Here is a 21,260-nt window from a genome sequence, read left to right as displayed (position 1 = left end):
TACAAGGTCTCTAGCGTATATATAATGGCAGTACAGTACAAGGTCCCTAGCATATATAATGCCAGTGCACTACAAGGTCCCTAGCGTATATAATGGCAGTGCACTACAAGGTCCCTAGCGTATATAATGGCAGTGCACTACAAGGTCTCTAGCGTATATATAATGGCAGTACAGTACAAGGTCCCTAGCGTATATAATGGCAGTACACTACAAGGTCCCTAGCGTATATAATGGCAGTACACTACAAGGTCCCTAGCGTATATAATGGCAGTGCACTACAAGGTCTCTAGCGTATATATAATGGCAGTACAGTACAAGGTCCCTAGCGTATATAATGGCAGTACAGTAAAAGGTCCCTAGCGTATATAATGGCAGTGCACTACGAGGTCCCTAGCGTATATAATGGCAGTGCACTACGAGGTCCCTAGCGTATATAATGGTAGTGCACTACGAGGTCCCTAGCGTATATAATGGTAATGCACTACGAGGTCCCAAGCGTATATAATGGTTGTGCACTACGAGGTCCCTAGCATATATAATGGCAGTACAGTACAAGGTCCCTAGCGTATATAATGGTAGTACACTACAAGGTCCCTAGCGTATACCAAGGTCCCTAGCATATATAATGGCAGTACAGTACAAGGTCCCTAGCGTATATAATGGTAGTACACTACAAGGTCCCTAGCGTATATAATGGTAGTACACTACAAGGTCCCTAGCGTATACCAAGGTCCCTAGCATATATAATAGCAGTACAGTACAAGGTCCCTAGCGTATATAATGGTAGCACACTACAAGGTCCCTAGCGTATATAATGGTAGCGCACTACAAGGTCCTTAGCCTATATAATGGTAGCGCACTACAAGGTCCCTAGCCTATATAACGGTACTGCACTACAAGGTCCCTAGCGTATATAATGGCAGTGCACTACAAGGTCCCTAGCCTATATAATGGTAGTGCACTACAAGGTCCCTAGCCTATATAATGGCAGTGCACTACAAGGTCCCTAGCCTATATAATGGCAGTGCACTACAAGGTCCCTAGCGTATATAATGGCAGTGCACTACAAGGTCCCTAGCCTATATAATGGTAGTACACTACAAGGTCCCTAGCGTATATAATGGTAATGCACTACAAGGTCCCTAGCGTATATAATGGCAATACACTACAAGGTCCCTAGCGTATATAATGGCAGTACACTACAAGGTCACTAGCGTATATAATGGTAGTGCACTACAAGGTCCCTAGCGTATATAATGGCAGTACAGTACGAGGTCCCTAGCGTATATAATGGCAGTACACTACGAGGTCCCTAGCGTATATAATGGCAGTGCACTACGAGGTCTCTAGCGTATATATAATGGCAGTACAGTACGAGGTCCCTAGCGTATATAATGGCAGTACAGTACGAGGTCCCTAGCGTATATAATGGTAGTGCACTACGAGGTCCCTAGCGTATATAATGGCAGTGCACTACAAGGTCCCTAGCCTATATAATGGTAGTGCACTACAAGGTCCCTAGCCTATATAATGGTAGTGCACTACAAGGTCCCTAGCCTATATAATGGCAGTGCACTACAAGGTCCCTAGCGTATATAATGGCAGTGCACTACAAGGTCCCTAGCGTATATAATGGTAGTGCACTACGAGGTCCCTAGCGTATATAATGGTAGTGCACTACGAGGTCCCTAGCAAGGTCCCTATCCTATATAATGGCAGTGCACTACAAGGTCACTAGCCTATATAATGGCAGTGCACTACAAGGTCACTAGCGTATATAATGGTAGTGCACTACAAGGTCCTTAGCCTATATAATGGCAGTACAGTACAAGGTCCCTAGCCTATATAATGGCAGTACACTACAAGGTCCCTAGCGTATATAATGGCAGTGCACTACAAGGTCCCTAGCGTATATAATGGCAGTGCACTACAAGGTCCCTAGCCTATATAATGGCAGTGCACTACAAGGTCCCTAGCGTATATAATGGCAGTGCACTACAAGGTCCCAAGCCTATACAATGGCAGTGCACTACAAGGTCCCTAGCGTGTATAATGGCAGTGCACTACAAGGTCCCTAGCGTGTATAATGGCAGTGCACTACAAGGTCCTTAGCGTGTATAATGGCAGTGCTCTACAAGGTCCCTAGCGTGTATAATGGCAGTGCACTACAAGGTCCCTAGCGTATATAATGGCAGTACAGTACAAGGTCCCTAGCGTATATAATGGCAGTACACTACAAGGTCTCTAGCGTATATATAATGGCAGTACAGTACAAGGTCCCTAGCATATATAATGCCAGTGCACTACAAGGTCCCTAGCGTATATAATGGCAGTGCACTACAAGGTCCCTAGCGTATATAATGGCAGTGCACTACAAGGTCTCTAGCGTATATATAATGGCAGTACAGTACAAGGTCCCTAGCGTATATAATGGCAGTACACTACAAGGTCCCTAGCGTATATAATGGCAGTACACTACAAGGTCCCTAGCGTATATAATGGCAGTGCACTACAAGGTCACTAGCCTATATAATGGCAGTGCACTACAAGGTCACTAGCGTATATAATGGTAGTGCACTACAAGGTCCTTAGACTATATAATGGCAGTACAGTACAAGGTCCCTAGCCTATATAATGGCAGTAAACTACAAGGTCCCTAGCGTATATAATGGCAGTGCACTACAAGGTCCCTAGCGTATATAATGGCAGTGCACTACAAGGTCCCTAGCCTATATAATGGCAGTGCACTACAAGGTCCCTAGCGTATATAATGGCAGTGCACTACAAGGTCCCAAGCCTATATAATGGCAGTGCACTACAAGGTCCCTAGCGTGTATAATGGCAGTGCACTACAAGGTCCCTAGCGTGTATAATGGCAGTGCACTACAAGGTCCTTAGCGTGTATAATGGCAGTGCACTACAAGATCCCTAGCGTATATAATGGCAGTACACTACAAGGTCCCTAGCGTATATAATGGCAGTGCACTACAAGGTCTCTAGCGTATATATAATGGCAGTACAGTACAAGGTCCCTAGCGTATATAATGGCAGTACAGTACAAGGTCCCTAGCATATATAATGGCAGTGCACTACGAGGTCCCTAGCGTATATAATGGCAGTGCACTACGAGGTCCCTAGCGTATATAATGGTAGTGCACTACGAGGTCCCTAGCGTATATAATGGTAATGCACTACGAGGTCCCAAGCGTATATAATGGTAGTGCACTACGAGGTCCCTAGCGTATATAATGGCAGTACAGTACAAGGTCCCTAGCGTATATAATGGTAGTACACTACAAGGTCCCTAGCGTATACCAAGGTCCCTAGCATATATAATGGCATTACAGTACAAGGTCCCTAGCGTATATAATGGTAGTACACTACAAGGTCCCTAGCGTATATAATGGTAGTACACTACAAGGTCCCTAGCGTATACCAAGGTCCCTAGCATATATAATAGCAGTACAGTACAAGGTCCCTAGCGAATATAATGGTAGCACACTACAAGGTCCCTAGCGTATATAATGGTAGCGCACTACAAGGTCCTTAGCCTATATAATGGTAGCGCACTACAAGGTCCCTAGCCTATATAATGGCAGTGCACTACAAGGTCCCTAGCCTATATAATGGTAGTGCACTACAAGGTCCCTAGCCTATATAATGGTAGTGCACTACAAGGTCCCTAGCCTATATAATGGCAGTGCACTACAAGGTCCCTAGCGTATATAATGGCAGTGCACTACAAGGTCCCTAGCGTATATAATGGTAGTGCACTACGAGGTCCCTAGCGTATATAATGGTAGTGCACTACGAGGTCCCTAGCAAGGTCCCTAGCCTATATAATGGCAGTGCACTACAAGGTCACTAGCCTATATAATGGCAGTGCACTACAAGGTCACTAGCGTATATAATGGTAGTGCACTACAAGGTCCTTAGCCTATATAATGGCAGTACAGTACAAGGTCCCTAGCCTATATAATGGCAGTACACTACAAGGTCCCTAGCCTATATTATGGCAGTGCACTACAAGGTCCCTAGCGTATATAATGGCAGTGCACTACAAGGTCCCTAGCCTATATAATGGCAGTGCACTACAAGGTCCCTAGCGTATATAATGGCAGTGCACTACAAGGTCCCAAGCCTATATAATGGCAGTGCACTACAAGGTCCCAAGCATATATAATGGCAGTGCACTACAAGGTCCCTAGCGTGAATAATGGCAGTGCACTACAAGGTCCCTAGCGTGTATAATGGCAGTGCACTACAAGGTCCTTAGCGTGTATAATGGCAGTGCTCTACAAGGTCCCTAGCGTATATAATGGCAGTGCACTACAAGGTCCCTAGCGTATATAATGGCAGTACAGTACAAGGTCCCTAGCGTATATAATGGCAGTACACTACAAGGTCTCTAGCGTATATATAATGGCAGTACAGTACAAGGTCCCTAGCATATATAATGCCAGTGCACTACAAGGTCCCTAGCGTATATAATGGCAGTGCACTACAAGGTCCCTAGCGTATATAATGGCAGTGCACTACAAGGTCTCTAGCGTATATATAATGGCAGTACAGTACAAGGTCCCTAGCGTATATAATGGCAGTACACTACAAGGTCCCTAGCGTATATAATGGCAGTACACTACAAGGTCCGTAGCGTATATAATGGCAGTGCACTACAAGGTCTCTAGCGTATATATAATGGCAGTACAGTACAAGGTCCCTAGCATATATAATGGCAGTACAGTACAAGGTCCCTAGCGTATATAATGGCAGTGCACTACGAGGTCCCTAGCGTATATAATGGCAGTGCACTACAAGGTCCCTAGCGTATATAATGGCAGTGCACTACAAGGTCTCTAGCGTATATATAATGGCAGTACAGTACAAGGTCCCTAGCGTATATAATGGCAGTACACTACAAGGTCCCTAGCGTATATAATGGCAGTACACTACAAGGTCCCTAGCGTATATAATGGCAGTGCACTACAAGGTCTCTAGCGTATATATAATGGCAGTACAGTACAAGGTCCCTAGCGTATATAATGGCAGTGCACTACGAGGTCCCTAGCGTATATAATGGCAGTGCACTACGAGGTCCCTAGCGTATATAATGGCAGTGCACTACGAGGTCCCTAGCGTATATAATGGTAATGCACTACGAGGTTCCAAGCGTATATAATGGTAGTGCACTACGAGGTCCCTAGCGTATATAATGGCAGTACAGTACAAGGTCCCTAGCGTATATAATGGTAGTACACTACAAGGTCCCTAGCGTATACCAAGGTCCCTAGCATATATAATGGCAGTACAGTACAAGGTCCCTAGCGTATATAATGGTAGTACACTACAAGGTCCCTAGCGTATATAATGGTAGTACACTACAAGGTCCCTAGCGTATACCAAGGTCCCTAGCATATATATTAGCAGTACAGTACAAGGTCCCTAGCGTATATAATGGTAGCACACTACAAAGTCCCTAGCGTATATAATGGTAGCGCACTACAAGGTCCTTAGCCTATATAATGGTAGCGCACTACAAGGTCCCTAGCCTATATAACGGTACTGCACTACAAGGTCCCTAGCGTATATAATGGCAGTGCACTACAAGGTCCCTAGCGTATATAATGGCAGTGCACTACAAGGTCCCTAGCCTATATAATGGTAGTGCACTACAAGGTCCCTAGCCTATATAACGGTACTGCACTACAAGGTCCCTAGCCTATATAATGGCAGTGCACTACAAGGTCCCTAGCGTATATAATGGCAGTGCACTACAAGGTCCCTAGCCTATATAATGGTAGTGCACTACAAGGTCCCTAGCCTATATAATGGTAGTGCACTACAAGGTCCCTAGCGTATATAATGGCAGTGCACTACAAGGTCCCTAGCCTGTATAATGGCAGTGCATTACAAGGTCCCTAGCGTATATAATGGCAATACATTACAAGGTCCCTAGCGTATATAATGGCAATACACTACAAGGTGCCTAGCGTATATAATGGCAGTTCACTACAAGGTCCCTAGCGTATATAATGGTAGTGCACTAGAAGTTCCCTAGCGTATATAATGGTAGTACACTACAAGGTCCCTAGCGTATATAATGGTAGTACACTACGTGGTCCCTAGCGTATATAATGGCAGTACAGTACGAGGTCCCTAGCGTATATAATGGTAGTACACTACAATGTCCCTAGCGTATACCAAGGTCCCTAGCATATATAATGGCAGTACAGTACAAGGTCCCTAGCGTATATAATGGCAGTACAGTACAAGGTCCCTAGCGTATATAATGGCAGTACAGTACAAGGTCCCTAGCGTATATAATGGTAGTACACTGCAAGGTCCCTAGCGTATATAATGGCAGTACAGTACAAGGTCCCTAGCGTATATAATGGCAGTACACTACAAGGTCCCTAGCGTATATAATGGTTGTACACAATACACGGTCCCTAGCGTATATAATGGCAGTACAGTACAAGGTCCCTAGCGTATATAATGGCAGTACAGTACAAGGTCCCTAGCGTATATAATGGTAGTACACTACAAGGTCCCTAGTGTATATAATGGTAGTACACTACAAGGTGCCTAGCGTATATAATGGCAGTATAGTACAAGGTCCCTAGCGTTAGTACGCTACAAGGTCCCTAGCGTATATAATGGCAGTACAGTACAAGGTCCCTAGCGTATATAATGGCAGTACACTACAAGGTCCTTAGCGTATATAATGGCAGTACACTACAAGGTCCCTAGCGTATATAATGGTAGTGCACTACGAGGTCCCTAGCGTATATAATGGTAGTACACTACGAGGTCCCTAGCGTATATAATGGTAGTGCACTACGAGGTCCCTAGCAAGGTCCCTAGCCTATATAATGGCAGTGCACTACAAGGTCACTAGCCTATATAATGGCAGTGCACTACAAGGTCACTAGCGTATATAATGGTAGTGCACTACAAGGTCCCTAGCGTATATAATGGCAGTGCACTACAAGGTCCCTAGCCTATATATTGGCAGTGCACTACAAGGTCCCTAGCGTATATAATGGCAGTGCACTACAAGGTCCCAAGCCTATATAATGGCAGTGCACTACAAGGTCCCTAGCGTGTATAATGGCAGTGCACTACAAGGTCCCTAGCGTGTATAATGGCAGTGCACTACAAGGTCCTTAGCGTGTATAATGGCAGTGCTCTACAAGGTCCCTAGCGTATATAATGGCAGTGCACTACAAGGTCCCTAGCGTATATAATGGCAGTACAGTACAAGGTCCCTAGCGTATATAATGGCAGTACACTACAAGGTCTCTAGCGTATATATAATGGCAGTACAGTACAAGGTCCCTAGCATATATAATGCCAGTGCACTACAAGGTCCCTAGCGTATATAATGGCAGTGCACTACAAGGTCCCTAGCGTATATAATGGCAGTGCACTACAAGGTCTCTAGCGTATATATAATGGCAGTACAGTACAAGGTCCCTAGCGTATATAATGGCAGTACACTACAAGGTCCCTAGCGTATATAATGGCAGTACACTACAAGGTCCCTAGCGTATATAATGGCAGTGCACTACAAGGTCTCTAGCGTATATATAATGGCAGTACAGTACAAGGTCCCTAGCGTATATAATGGCAGTACAGTACAAGGTCCCTAGCGTATATAATGGCAGTGCACTACGAGGTCCCTAGCGTATATAATGGCAGTGCACTACGAGGTCCCTAGCGTATATAATGGTAGTGCACTACGAGGTCCCTAGCGTATATAATGGTAATGCACTACGAGGTCCCAAGCGTATATAATGGTTGTGCACTACGAGGTCCCTAGCATATATAATGGCAGTACAGTACAAGGTCCCTAGCGTATATAATGGTAGTACACTACAAGGTCCCTAGCGTATACCAAGGTCCCTAGCATATATAATGGCAGTACAGTACAAGGTCCCTAGCGTATATAATGGTAGTACACTACAAGGTCCCTAGCGTATATAATGGTAGTACACTACAAGGTCCCTAGCGTATACCAAGGTCCCTAGCATATATAATAGCAGTACAGTACAAGGTCCCTAGCGTATATAATGGTAGCACACTACAAGGTCCCTAGCGTATATAATGGTAGCGCACTACAAGGTCCTTAGCCTATATAATGGTAGCGCACTACAAGGTCCCTAGCCTATATAACGGTACTGCACTACAAGGTCCCTAGCGTATATAATGGCAGTGCACTACAAGGTCCCTAGCCTATATAATGGTAGTGCACTACAAGGTCCCTAGCCTATATAATGGCAGTGCACTACAAGGTCCCTAGCCTATATAATGGCAGTGCACTACAAGGTCCCTAGCGTATATAATGGCAGTGCACTACAAGGTCCCTAGCCTATATAATGGTAGTACACTACAAGGTCCCTAGCGTATATAATGGTAATGCACTACAAGGTCCCTAGCGTATATAATGGCAATACACTACAAGGTCCCTAGCGTATTTAATGGCAGTACACTACAAGGTCACTAGCGTATATAATGGTAGTGCACTACAAGGTCCCTAGCGTATATAATGGCAGTACAGTACGAGGTCCCTAGCGTATATAATGGCAGTACACTACGAGGTCCCTAGCGTATATAATGGCAGTGCACTACGAGGTCTCTAGCGTATATATAATGGCAGTACAGTACGAGGTCCCTAGCGTATATAATGGCAGTACAGTACGAGGTCCCTAGCGTATATAATGGTAGTGCACTACGAGGTCCCTAGCGTATATAATGGCAGTGCACTACAAGGTCCCTAGCCTATATAATGGTAGTGCACTACAAGGTCCCTAGCCTATATAATGGTAGTGCACTACAAGGTCCCTAGCCTATATAATGGCAGTGCACTACAAGGTCCCTAGCGTATATAATGGCAGTGCACTACAAGGTCCCTAGCGTATATAATGGTAGTGCACTACGAGGTCCCTAGCGTATATAATGGTAGTGCACTACGAGGTCCCTAGCAAGGTCCCTAGCCTATATAATGGCAGTGCACTACAAGGTCACTAGCCTATATAATGGCAGTGCACTACAAGGTCACTAGCGTATATAATGGTAGTGCACTACAAGGTCCTTAGCCTATATAATGGCAGTACAGTACAAGGTCCCTAGCCTATATAATGGCAGTACACTACAAGGTCCCTAGCGTATATAATGGCAGTGCACTACAAGGTCCCTAGCGTATATAATGGCAGTGCACTACAAGGTCCCTAGCCTATATAATGGCAGTGCACTACAAGGTCCCTAGCGTATATAATGGCAGTGCACTACAAGGTCCCAAGCCTATACAATGGCAGTGCACTACAAGGTCCCTAGCGTGTATAATGGCAGTGCACTACAAGGTCCCTAGCGTGTATAATGGCAGTGCACTACAAGGTCCTTAGCGTGTATAATGGCAGTGCTCTACAAGGTCCCTAGCGTGTATAATGGCAGTGCACTACAAGGTCCCTAGCGTATATAATGGCAGTACAGTACAAGGTCCCTAGCGTATATAATGGCAGTACACTACAAGGTCTCTAGCGTATATATAATGGCAGTACAGTACAAGGTCCCTAGCATATATAATGCCAGTGCACTACAAGGTCCCTAGCGTATATAATGGCAGTGCACTACAAGGTCCCTAGCGTATATAATGGCAGTGCACTACAAGGTCTCTAGCGTATATATAATGGCAGTACAGTACAAGGTCCCTAGCGTATATAATGGCAGTACACTACAAGGTCCCTAGCGTATATAATGGCAGTACACTACAAGGTCCCTAGCGTATATAATGGCAGTGCACTACAAGGTCACTAGCCTATATAATGGCAGTGCACTACAAGGTCACTAGCGTATATAATGGTAGTGCACTACAAGGTCCTTAGACTATATAATGGCAGTACAGTACAAGGTCCCTAGCCTATATAATGGCAGTAAACTACAAGGTCCCTAGCGTATATAATGGCAGTGCACTACAAGGTCCCTAGCGTATATAATGGCAGTGCACTACAAGGTCCCTAGCCTATATAATGGCAGTGCACTACAAGGTCCCTAGCGTATATAATGGCAGTGCACTACAAGGTCCCAAGCCTATATAATGGCAGTGCACTACAAGGTCCCTAGCGTGTATAATGGCAGTGCACTACAAGGTCCCTAGCGTGTATAATGGCAGTGCACTACAAGGTCCTTAGCGTGTATAATGGCAGTGCACTACAAGATCCCTAGCGTATATAATGGCAGTACACTACAAGGTCCCTAGCGTATATAATGGCAGTGCACTACAAGGTCTCTAGCGTATATATAATGGCAGTACAGTACAAGGTCCCTAGCGTATATAATGGCAGTACAGTACAAGGTCCCTAGCATATATAATGGCAGTGCACTACGAGGTCCCTAGCGTATATAATGGCAGTGCACTACGAGGTCCCTAGCGTATATAATGGTAGTGCACTACGAGGTCCCTAGCGTATATAATGGTAATGCACTACGAGGTCCCAAGCGTATATAATGGTAGTGCACTACGAGGTCCCTAGCGTATATAATGGCAGTACAGTACAAGGTCCCTAGCGTATATAATGGTAGTACACTACAAGGTCCCTAGCGTATACCAAGGTCCCTAGCATATATAATGGCATTACAGTACAAGGTCCCTAGCGTATATAATGGTAGTACACTACAAGGTCCCTAGCGTATATAATGGTAGTACACTACAAGGTCCCTAGCGTATACCAAGGTCCCTAGCATATATAATAGCAGTACAGTACAAGGTCCCTAGCGAATATAATGGTAGCACACTACAAGGTCCCTAGCGTATATAATGGTAGCGCACTACAAGGTCCTTAGCCTATATAATGGTAGCGCACTACAAGGTCCCTAGCCTATATAATGGCAGTGCACTACAAGGTCCCTAGCCTATATAATGGTAGTGCACTACAAGGTCCCTAGCCTATATAATGGTAGTGCACTACAAGGTCCCTAGCCTATATAATGGCAGTGCACTACAAGGTCCCTAGCGTATATAATGGCAGTGCACTACAAGGTCCCTAGCGTATATAATGGTAGTGCACTACGAGGTCCCTAGCGTATATAATGGTAGTGCACTACGAGGTCCCTAGCAAGGTCCCTAGCCTATATAATGGCAGTGCACTACAAGGTCACTAGCCTATATAATGGCAGTGCACTACAAGGTCACTAGCGTATATAATGGTAGTGCACTACAAGGTCCTTAGCCTATATAATGGCAGTACAGTACAAGGTCCCTAGCCTATATAATGGCAGTACACTACAAGGTCCCTAGCCTATATAATGGCAGTGCACTACAAGGTCCCTAGCGTATATAATGGCAGTGCACTACAAGGTCCCTAGCCTATATAATGGCAGTGCACTACAAGGTCCCTAGCGTATATAATGGCAGTGCACTACAAGGTCCCAAGCCTATATAATGGCAGTGCACTACAAGGTCCCAAGCATATATAATGGCAGTGCACTACAAGGTCCCTAGCGTGAATAATGGCAGTGCACTACAAGGTCCCTAGCGTGTATAATGGCAGTGCACTACAAGGTCCTTAGCGTGTATAATGGCAGTGCTCTACAAGGTCCCTAGCGTATATAATGGCAGTGCACTACAAGGTCCCTAGCGTATATAATGGCAGTACAGTACAAGGTCCCTAGCGTATATAATGGCAGTACACTACAAGGTCTCTAGCGTATATATAATGGCAGTACAGTACAAGGTCCCTAGCATATATAATGCCAGTGCACTACAAGGTCCCTAGCGTATATAATGGCAGTGCACTACAAGGTCCCTAGCGTATATAATGGCAGTGCACTACAAGGTCTCTAGCGTATATATAATGGCAGTACAGTACAAGGTCCCTAGCGTATATAATGGCAGTACACTACAAGGTCCCTAGCGTATATAATGGCAGTACACTACAAGGTCCGTAGCGTATATAATGGCAGTGCACTACAAGGTCTCTAGCGTATATATAATGGCAGTACAGTACAAGGTCCCTAGCATATATAATGGCAGTACAGTACAAGGTCCCTAGCGTATATAATGGCAGTGCACTACGAGGTCCCTAGCGTATATAATGGCAGTGCACTACAAGGTCCCTAGCGTATATAATGGCAGTGCACTACAAGGTCTCTAGCGTATATATAATGGCAGTACAGTACAAGGTCCCTAGCGTATATAATGGCAGTACACTACAAGGTCCCTAGCGTATATAATGGCAGTACACTACAAGGTCCCTAGCGTATATAATGGCAGTGCACTACAAGGTCTCTAGCGTATATATAATGGCAGTACAGTACAAGGTCCCTAGCGTATATAATGGCAGTGCACTACGAGGTCCCTAGCGTATATAATGGCAGTGCACTACGAGGTCCCTAGCGTATATAATGGCAGTGCACTACGAGGTCCCTAGCGTATATAATGGTAATGCACTACGAGGTCCCAAGCGTATATAATGGTAGTGCACTACGAGGTCCCTAGCGTATATAATGGCAGTACAGTACAAGGTCCCTAGCGTATATAATGGTAGTACACTACAAGGTCCCTAGCGTATACCAAGGTCCCTAGCATATATAATGGCAGTACAGTACAAGGTCCCTAGCGTATATAATGGTAGTACACTACAAGGTCCCTAGCGTATATAATGGTAGTACACTACAAGGTCCCTAGCGTATACCAAGGTCCCTAGCATATATATTAGCAGTACAGTACAAGGTCCCTAGCGTATATAATGGTAGCACACTACAAAGTCCCTAGCGTATATAATGGTAGCGCACTACAAGGTCCTTAGCCTATATAATGGTAGCGCACTACAAGGTCCCTAGCCTATATAACGGTACTGCACTACAAGGTCCCTAGCGTATATAATGGCAGTGCACTACAAGGTCCCTAGCCTATATAATGGTAGTGCACTACAAGGTCCCTAGCCTATATAATGGCAGTGCACTACAAGGTCCCTAGCGTATATAATGGCAGTGCACTACAAGGTCCCTAGCCTATATAATGGTAGTGCACTACAAGGTCCCTAGCCTATATAATGGTAGTGCACTACAAGGTCCCTAGCGTATATAATGGCAGTGCACTACAAGGTCCCTAGCCTGTATAATGGCAGTGCATTACAAGGTCCCTAGCGTATATAATGGCAATACATTACAAGGTCCCTAGCGTATATAATGGCAATACACTACAAGGTGCCTAGCGTATATAATGGCAGTTCACTACAAGGTCCCTAGCGTATATAATGGTAGTGCACTAGAAGTTCCCTAGCGTATATAATGGTAGTACACTACAAGGTCCCTAGCGTATATAATGGTAGTACACTACGTGGTCCCTAGCGTATATAATGGCAGTACAGTACGAGGTCCCTAGCGTATATAATGGTAGTACACTACAATGTCCCTAGCGTATACCAAGGTCCCTAGCATATATAATGGCAGTACAGTACAAGGTCCCTAGCGTATATAATGGCAGTACAGTACAAGGTCCCTAGCGTATATAATGGCAGTACAGTACAAGGTCCCTAGCGTATATAATGGTAGTACACTGCAAGGTCCCTAGCGTATATAATGGCAGTACAGTACAAGGTCCCTAGCGTATATAATGGCAGTACACTACAAGGTCCCTAGCGTATATAATGGTTGTACACAATACACGGTCCCTAGCGTATATAATGGCAGTACAGTACAAGGTCCCTAGCGTATATAATGGCAGTACAGTACAAGGTCCCTAGCGTATATAATGGTAGTACACTACAAGGTCCCTAGTGTATATAATGGTAGTACACTACAAGGTGCCTAGCGTATATAATGGCAGTATAGTACAAGGTCCCTAGCGTTAGTACGCTACAAGGTCCCTAGCGTATATAATGGCAGTACACTACAAGGTCCCTAGCGTATATAATGGCAGTACAGTACAAGGTCCCTAGCGTATATAATGGCAGTACACTACAAGGTCCTTAGCGTATATAATGGCAGTACACTACAAGGTCCCTAGCGTATATAATGGTAGTGCACTACGAGGTCCCTAGCGTATATAATGGTAGTACACTACGAGGTCCCTAGCGTATATAATGGTAGTACACTACGACGTCCCTAGCGTATATAATGGCAGTATAGTACGAGGTCCCTAGCGTATATAATGGCAGTACAGTACCCTAGCGTATATAATGGCAGTACAGTACAAGGTCCCTAGCGTATATAATGGTAGTACACTACAAGGTCCCTAGCGTATATAATGGCAGTACAGTACAAGGTCCCTAGCGTATATAATGGCAGTACAGTACAAGGTCCCTAGCGTATATAATGGCAGTACAGTACAAGGTCCCTAGCGTATATAATGGTAGTACAGTACAAGGTCCCTAGCGTATATAATGGTAGTACACTACAAGGTCCCTAGCCTATATAATGGTAGTACACTACACGGTCCCTAGCGTATATAATGGCAGTGCACTACAAGGTCCCTAGCGTATATAATGGCAGTGCACTACAAGGTCCCTAGCCTATATAATGGTAGTGCACTACAAGGTCCCTTGCCTATATAATGGTCGTGCACTACAAGGTCCCTAGCCTATATAATGGCAGTACACTACAAGGTCCCTAGCGTATATAATGGCAGTGCACTACAAGGTCCCTAGCCTATATAATGGTAGTGCACAAAATGGCAGTGCACTACAAGGTCCCTAGCGTATATAATGGCAGTGCACTACAAGGTCCCTAGCGTATATAATGGCAGTGCACTACAAGGTCCCTAGCGTATATAATGGTAGTGCACTACAAGGTCCCTAGCGTATATAATGGTAGTGCACTACAAGGTGCCTAGCGTATATAATGGCAGTACACTACAAGGTCCCTAGCGTATATAATGGCAGTGCACTACAAGGTCCCTAGCATATATAATGGCAGTGCACTACAAGGTCCCTAGCGTATATAATGGCAGTAGAGTACAAGGTCCCTAGCGTATATAATGGTAGTACACTACGAGGTCCCTAGCGTATATAATGGTAGTACACTACGAGGTCCCTAGCGTATATAATGGTAGTGCACTACGAGGTCCCTAGCGTATATAATGGCAGTGCACTACAAGGTCCCTAGCGTATATAATGGCAGTGCACTACAAGGTCCCTAGCGTATATAATGGCAGTAGAGTACATGGTCCCTAGCGTATATAATGGTAGTGCACTACGAGGTCCCTAGCGTATATAATGGTAATGCACTACGAGGTCCCTAGCGTATATAATGGTAGTGTACTACGAGGTCCCTAGCGTACATAATGGTAATGCACTACGAGGTCCCTAGCGTATATAATGGTAATGCACTACGACGTCCCTAGCGTATATAATGGTAGTACACTACGAGGTCCCTAGCGTATATAATGGTAGTACACTACGAGGTCCCTAGCGTATATAATGGTAGTACACTACGAGGTCCCTAGTGTATATAATGGTAATACACTACGAGGTCCCTAGCGTATATAATAGCAGTGCACTACAAGGTCCCTAGCGTATATAATGGTAGTGCACTACAAGGTCCCTAGCGTATATAATGGTAGTAGACTACGAGGTCCCTAGCGTATATAATGGTAATACACTACAAGGTGCCTAGCGTATATAATGGCATTATAGTACAAGGTCCCTAGCGTATATAATGGTAATACACTACAAGGTGCCTAGCGTATATAATGGCAGTATAGTACAAGGTCCCTAGCGTATATAATGGTAGTACACTACAAGGTCCCTAACGTATATAATGGTAGTACACTACAAGGTCCCTAGCGTATATAATGGTAATACACTACAAGGTGCCTGGCGTATATAATGGCAGTATAGTACAAGGTCCCTAGCGTATATAATGGTAGTACACTACAAGGTCCCTAATGTATATAATGGTAGTACACTACAAGGTCCCTAGTGTATATAATGGTAATACACTACGAGGTCCCTAACGTATATAATGGTAATACACTACGAGGTCCCTAGCGTACATAATGGTAATACACTACGAGGTCCCTAGCGTATATAATGGTAATACACTACGAGGTCCCTAGCGTATATAATGGTAATACACTACGAGGTCCCTAGCGTATATAATGGTAATACACTACGAGGTCCCTAGCGTATATAATGGTAATACACTACGAGGTCCCTAGCGTATATAATGGTAATACACTACGAGGTCCCTAGCGTATATAATGGTAATACACTACAAGGTCCCTAGCGTATATAATGGTAGTACACTACGAGGTCCCTAGCGTATATAATGGTAGTACACTACGAGGTCCCTAGCGTATATAATGGTAGTACACTACGATATAATGGTAATACACTACGAGGTCCCTAGCGTATATAATGGTAATACACTACAAGGTTCCCTAGCGTATATAATGGTAATACACTACAAGGTTCCCTAGCGTATATAATGGCAGTACAGTACAAGGTCCCTAGCGTATATAATGGTAATACACTACAAGGTTCCCTAGCGTATATAATGGTAATACACTACAAGGTTCCCTAGCGTATATAATGGCAGTACAGTACAATGTCCCTAGCATATATAATGGCAGTACAGTACAAGGTCCCTAGCGTATATAATGGTAATACACTACAAGGTTCCCTAGCGTATATAATGGTAATACACTACAAGGTTCCCTAGCGTATATAATGGTAATACACTACGAGGTCCCTAGCGTATATAATGATAATACACTTCGAGGTCCCTAGGGTATATAATGGTAATACACTACAAGGTTCCCTAGCGTATATAATGGTAATACACTACAAGGTTCCCTAGCGTATATAATGGTAATACACTACAAGGTTCCCTAGCGTATATAATGGTAGTACACTACAAGGCCCCTAGCGTATATAATGGTAATACAGTACGAGGTCCCTAGCGTATATAATGGTAATACACTACGAGGTCCCTAGCGTATATAATGGTAGTACACTACAAGGTCCCTAGCGTATATAATGGTAGTACACCAACCTGCTGTTACCAACCGCGTTTTGGCCTTTTAAATAGTGCCCGGACAGGATGGGGTTAATCCAGCGCTTTCCCAGGCCTGGACAATCAGGCACGCCCCCGGAAGTGAGGTCATGATTGCACCAGCTGGTTGATTTGTGCTCCTGGATATTTAAACTCATTTGGATCCATGCTGCTTTGCCGACTATACTGGATTTGTTCTTCCATCGGCTGCTGCATGGTCAGCACGTTACTTACCTATTGCTGGACACGCTGTCGTCCTACCACCATCGTGTATCATTTGACTCCAGACCGGCTGATTCGTGCTGACTCCTGGCGCTGGGCGCCTCCTTGTTCCAGTACAGCTTCTCCGGATCCCTGTGCTGTCATCGGCTCACTAGCCATCACCATCTGCTCGGTGGCCGCACCATCGGTCCCTAGACCAAATCATCCGCCTGTTGGCCACTCCATCGGCTCACTAGCCATCACCATCGGCTCAGTGGCTGCACCATCGGTCCTTGACCAAATCATCGGCCTGTTGGCCACTCCATCGGCTCAGTGGCCACACCATTGGTCCTTTGACCGAATCATCGGCCTGTTGGCCACTCCATCGGCTCACTAGCCATCACCATCGGCTCAGTGGCCGCACCATCGGGTCCTTGACCAAATCAACAACCTGTTGGCCACTCCATCGGCTCATCAGCCATCACCATCGGCTCAGTAGCCTCTTCATCGGCCCCTTGGCCGTACCATCGGTCTGTAGGCCACTATCATCGGCTCCCTAGCCGCCACATCGGCCTGTTGGCCATCTCATCGGCACATCGGCCCTCTTGACACTTCGGCTCCAGCGTCTGATCTTCTCAAATTCCCAGTCAATCTGGACTTTTGACGGTTACCTTTAAAAGGTATATATGGAGACGTTAAAAAATTGGCTAACCCGGCAGAGGAGAGGTTGGTGGCTACCCTGAGGTACCTGGCTACAAGACCGTCTTTTGAAGACCTGAAATTCGGGTCCCTCATTTCCGCCCAGCGTTCATCCCGGACACCTGTGATGCCATTGTGATGTCCTGAAGTTCCAGTACTTCAAGGTGATTAAAAACACAACAATGTATTTATGAGGACATTTTTTTATTTTTTTTATTTTATTTGGCAACACATATGTAACAACCAACATGGCTGTATTTAACTGTGTGTAACCAACGTTACTGTTTTTTTTGGGTATAACAAAACCAACATGGTTTTTATATTAGCCAAACTAGTATATCAACATATAGTGGGGAGGAAATATTCCTTCAAGAAACTTTTTCCCCTTTACAGGAACACACATATAAATTACACACAAAATAACAGGTGTGTCAACCATATTTTGGCTTCCCAATAGATAGCCGGCTGCAGGGTATAGAGTGTGTCAGATGACGGATTGAACAGGGCAAGAAGCGCATGGCGCAAGTGCAGATTGAGGCCCCGGCAAACCGCAATCTGCCCTTGCGCCATGCATTTGGTCACCCTCTCCAAACCGCATCGTCCGCACCCTATACTGGCCAACCGAAAACTGCCTGATACAGAGGAAATCTTCACTATGAAATTGGGGAGCCTCCTCAACCTCAGACAACATGGCACCATGATAAAGCACCTCTGAAGAGGAGGATGTTGAGGGATAGAATGCTTCAGGTGGTACTGTAGGTGGGAGGGGGTGTGGGTTGGGATGGGGTTTGCGTTTGCCCCATTCTTCCAGTGTCCTGGTTGGTGGGGGAAATAAAGGCGATGCCATATACCCATGGGCCGTATTGGATGCGGAGGTGAATACCGGCTCCTCGATCACCCTGGAAGTATTTTCTAGTTGCTTCCTTTTCCCCTGCATAATGATGTCATAGATCAGCCTTTCAGCATGGAGTTGCTGATCCTCATGATGCGAAGATTGCTGACCACATGTGATCTAAGGCTGTCGAAATGATCTGGTGGTTTGGCTACGGCCTGCTTTATCTGCTGCAATAGGGGATCAGGGGCTGGCAGGTTACGGCATGCCGGTCTTCTGATACGGCGCGGTGGCTCCGCCACTTCTGGCACACTTTCTGCAGACTGGGTTAATAAATGTGGGCTTGCACTTGGGTCAAGCTCCGATGTAGCAGACTGTAGGAGGAGAGATAGGGAAAAGTTATTTTAATGTGTTTCATTAAATTTATTTGCATTTATGTTTGTTTTTTTAGTTTCCAACATCAATGGAAGACTGGAAGACCATTGGCGAAGAATTTGAAAGTCAATGGAATTTCCCAAATTGCGGAGGAGCCATTGATGGGAAACATATATACGCATTACCCCGCCTCCCCACAGTGGCTCCTTTTATTCTAATTATAAGAGATTTCACAGTATCGTGCTGATGGCGGTGGTAAATGCCAACTATCAATTTATTTATATTGATGTGGGAGGAAATGGCCATGCTTCCGATGGTGGTTCCTTCAAACAAATGGAATTTTATGACCGACTCACCAACAATCGTCTAAAATTGCCTACAACAGCAGATACGTAGCACGGCCTGAACTTTGGGTTCGTGGCAGATGAGGCATTTGCTTTACATGAGCATTTAATAAAGCTGTATGGACAAAGGGGACTGACCAAAGAGAAACGCATTTTCAACTATCGCCTATCCAGGGCCCGGCGCATAGTGAAAATGTGTAGTCGGTTCATAATATTCCATACGGCTATAAACCTTCGTGTGGACAAAATTGATTCTGTGGTCATGGCCTGTTGTGTCCTACACAATTTTTTGCGGGCCAAAATCTCCAAACAACTTGGACCAACGGGTATGACCATGGACGACCACTAACAACCACACGAGGGTGCCCAAATGCCCTCTGTCGCAACACCCACAGTGAGGGAGACACTACCAACTGCACGGGCAAAACAGGTCAGGGAGCAATACCTGGCCTACTTTAATGGAGTGGGGGCAGTACCATGGCAGGAGGACAGTATACGATAAAGTACTTTTGAAAAACAATAATAACTTACAAGATCCAGAGAGGACGCTGGCTCACTCCCTTGGTTCTCTGAAGACTCCTCGGGGACCGTGTCCACTAAAAGACTTCTGGATGGACGCTGGGGCTCTACTTCATGGAGGAACTCCAGAAGTTTGTAGTACCATAAGGTACTAGTGTAGATGTCATCTGTCCCCGCTCCAGATGCCCGGGAGTCACTTTCCTTCTTCCTCTCCCTCACGTAAACGTTCCGCAAGTTCTGGATCCTCAGTTTGACCCATTTGGGGGTTGCATCGTCATGGTACCTGAGGCTGAAGGTCACCATGTCGTCAATCGCAGCAGCCTTTTTCCAAAGACACTCATGGGCCCTGTACAACTCCAGGAAGCCCGTGATGAACTGCCGTTCTCTAATGCCTGTCATTTCTGGAGAAATAAAAAACAAAAACTGCGTTAAGATATAGGATTTCACATACAAAACTATAAAAAAATTATGCTTTTACAGAGTTTTTTTTTAAATGTTTAAGACGGTTACATTTCTAAAGTTTTTCAGTTTTGAATAGTTTAAAAAATAAATTTAAAATCCCAAAAAACATAATGGTCCTTATTATCTAAACCAGTGATTCTCAAACTTGGCCCCCAGGACCCCACACAGTTCACATTTTCCAGGTCACCTAGTAGGTGCACAGGTACATTCATTACTCACTGACACATTTTAAATGATCCACAGGTGGAGCAAATTATTTCACTTGCGATCCTGTGAGGAGACCTGAAAAACATGCACTGTTTGGGGTCCTGAGGACCGAGTTTGAGAACCTGTGATCTAAACAAGGGTGTACCAGGGTTAAGGAAAACATTGGTGGCACAGTGGTATAAACAAGGGCGTGCCAAGGTTAAATAAAACATTGGTGGCACATTGGTATAAACAAGGGTGTGCCAGGGTTAAATAAAACATTGGTGGCACAGTGGTATAAACAAGTGTGTGCCAGGGTTAAACAAAAATTGGCACATTGGTGTAAACAAGGGTGTGCCAGGGTTAAATAAAACATTGGTGGCATAGTGGTATAAACAAGGGTGTGCCAGGGTTAAATAAAACATTGGTGGCACAGTGGTATAAACAAGGGTGTGCCAGGGTTAAAGAAAACATTGTTGGCACAGTGGTATAAACAAGGATGTTCTAGGGTTAAATAAAACATTGGTGGCACAGTGGTATAAATAAGGGTGTGCCAGGGTTAAATCAAACATTGTTGGCACAGTAATATAAACAAGGGTGTGCCAGGGTTAAATAAAACATTGGTGGCACAGTGGTATAAACAAGGG

General features: G+C 44.9%; 1 protein-coding gene across 1 annotated transcript in view; it reads left to right on the top strand.

Moving 5' to 3' along the window:
• Nucleotides 1–20,425, top strand: part of FANCG (FA complementation group G) — a 269,117-nt gene extending 248,692 nt beyond the window's left edge. Inside the window, exon 13 of the mRNA XM_088453611.1 lies at nucleotides 19,179–20,425. Within this exon, the coding sequence (XP_088309737.1) occupies nucleotides 19,179–19,225 (47 nt within the window). The 3' untranslated portion in view covers nucleotides 19,226–20,425. The remainder of the gene's footprint in view (nucleotides 1–19,178) is intronic.
• The last annotated feature ends 835 nt before the right edge of the window (nucleotides 20,426–21,260 follow it).

Source organism: Taudactylus pleione, unplaced genomic scaffold (genome assembly GCF_031769625.1).
Source record: "Taudactylus pleione unplaced genomic scaffold, aTauple2 ptg000584l, whole genome shotgun sequence".
NCBI classification, from domain to species: domain Eukaryota; kingdom Metazoa; phylum Chordata; class Amphibia; order Anura; family Myobatrachidae; genus Taudactylus; species Taudactylus pleione.
Note: the sequence above shows the minus strand (reverse complement) of the source record. Positions and strands in the feature narration are given on the sequence as shown.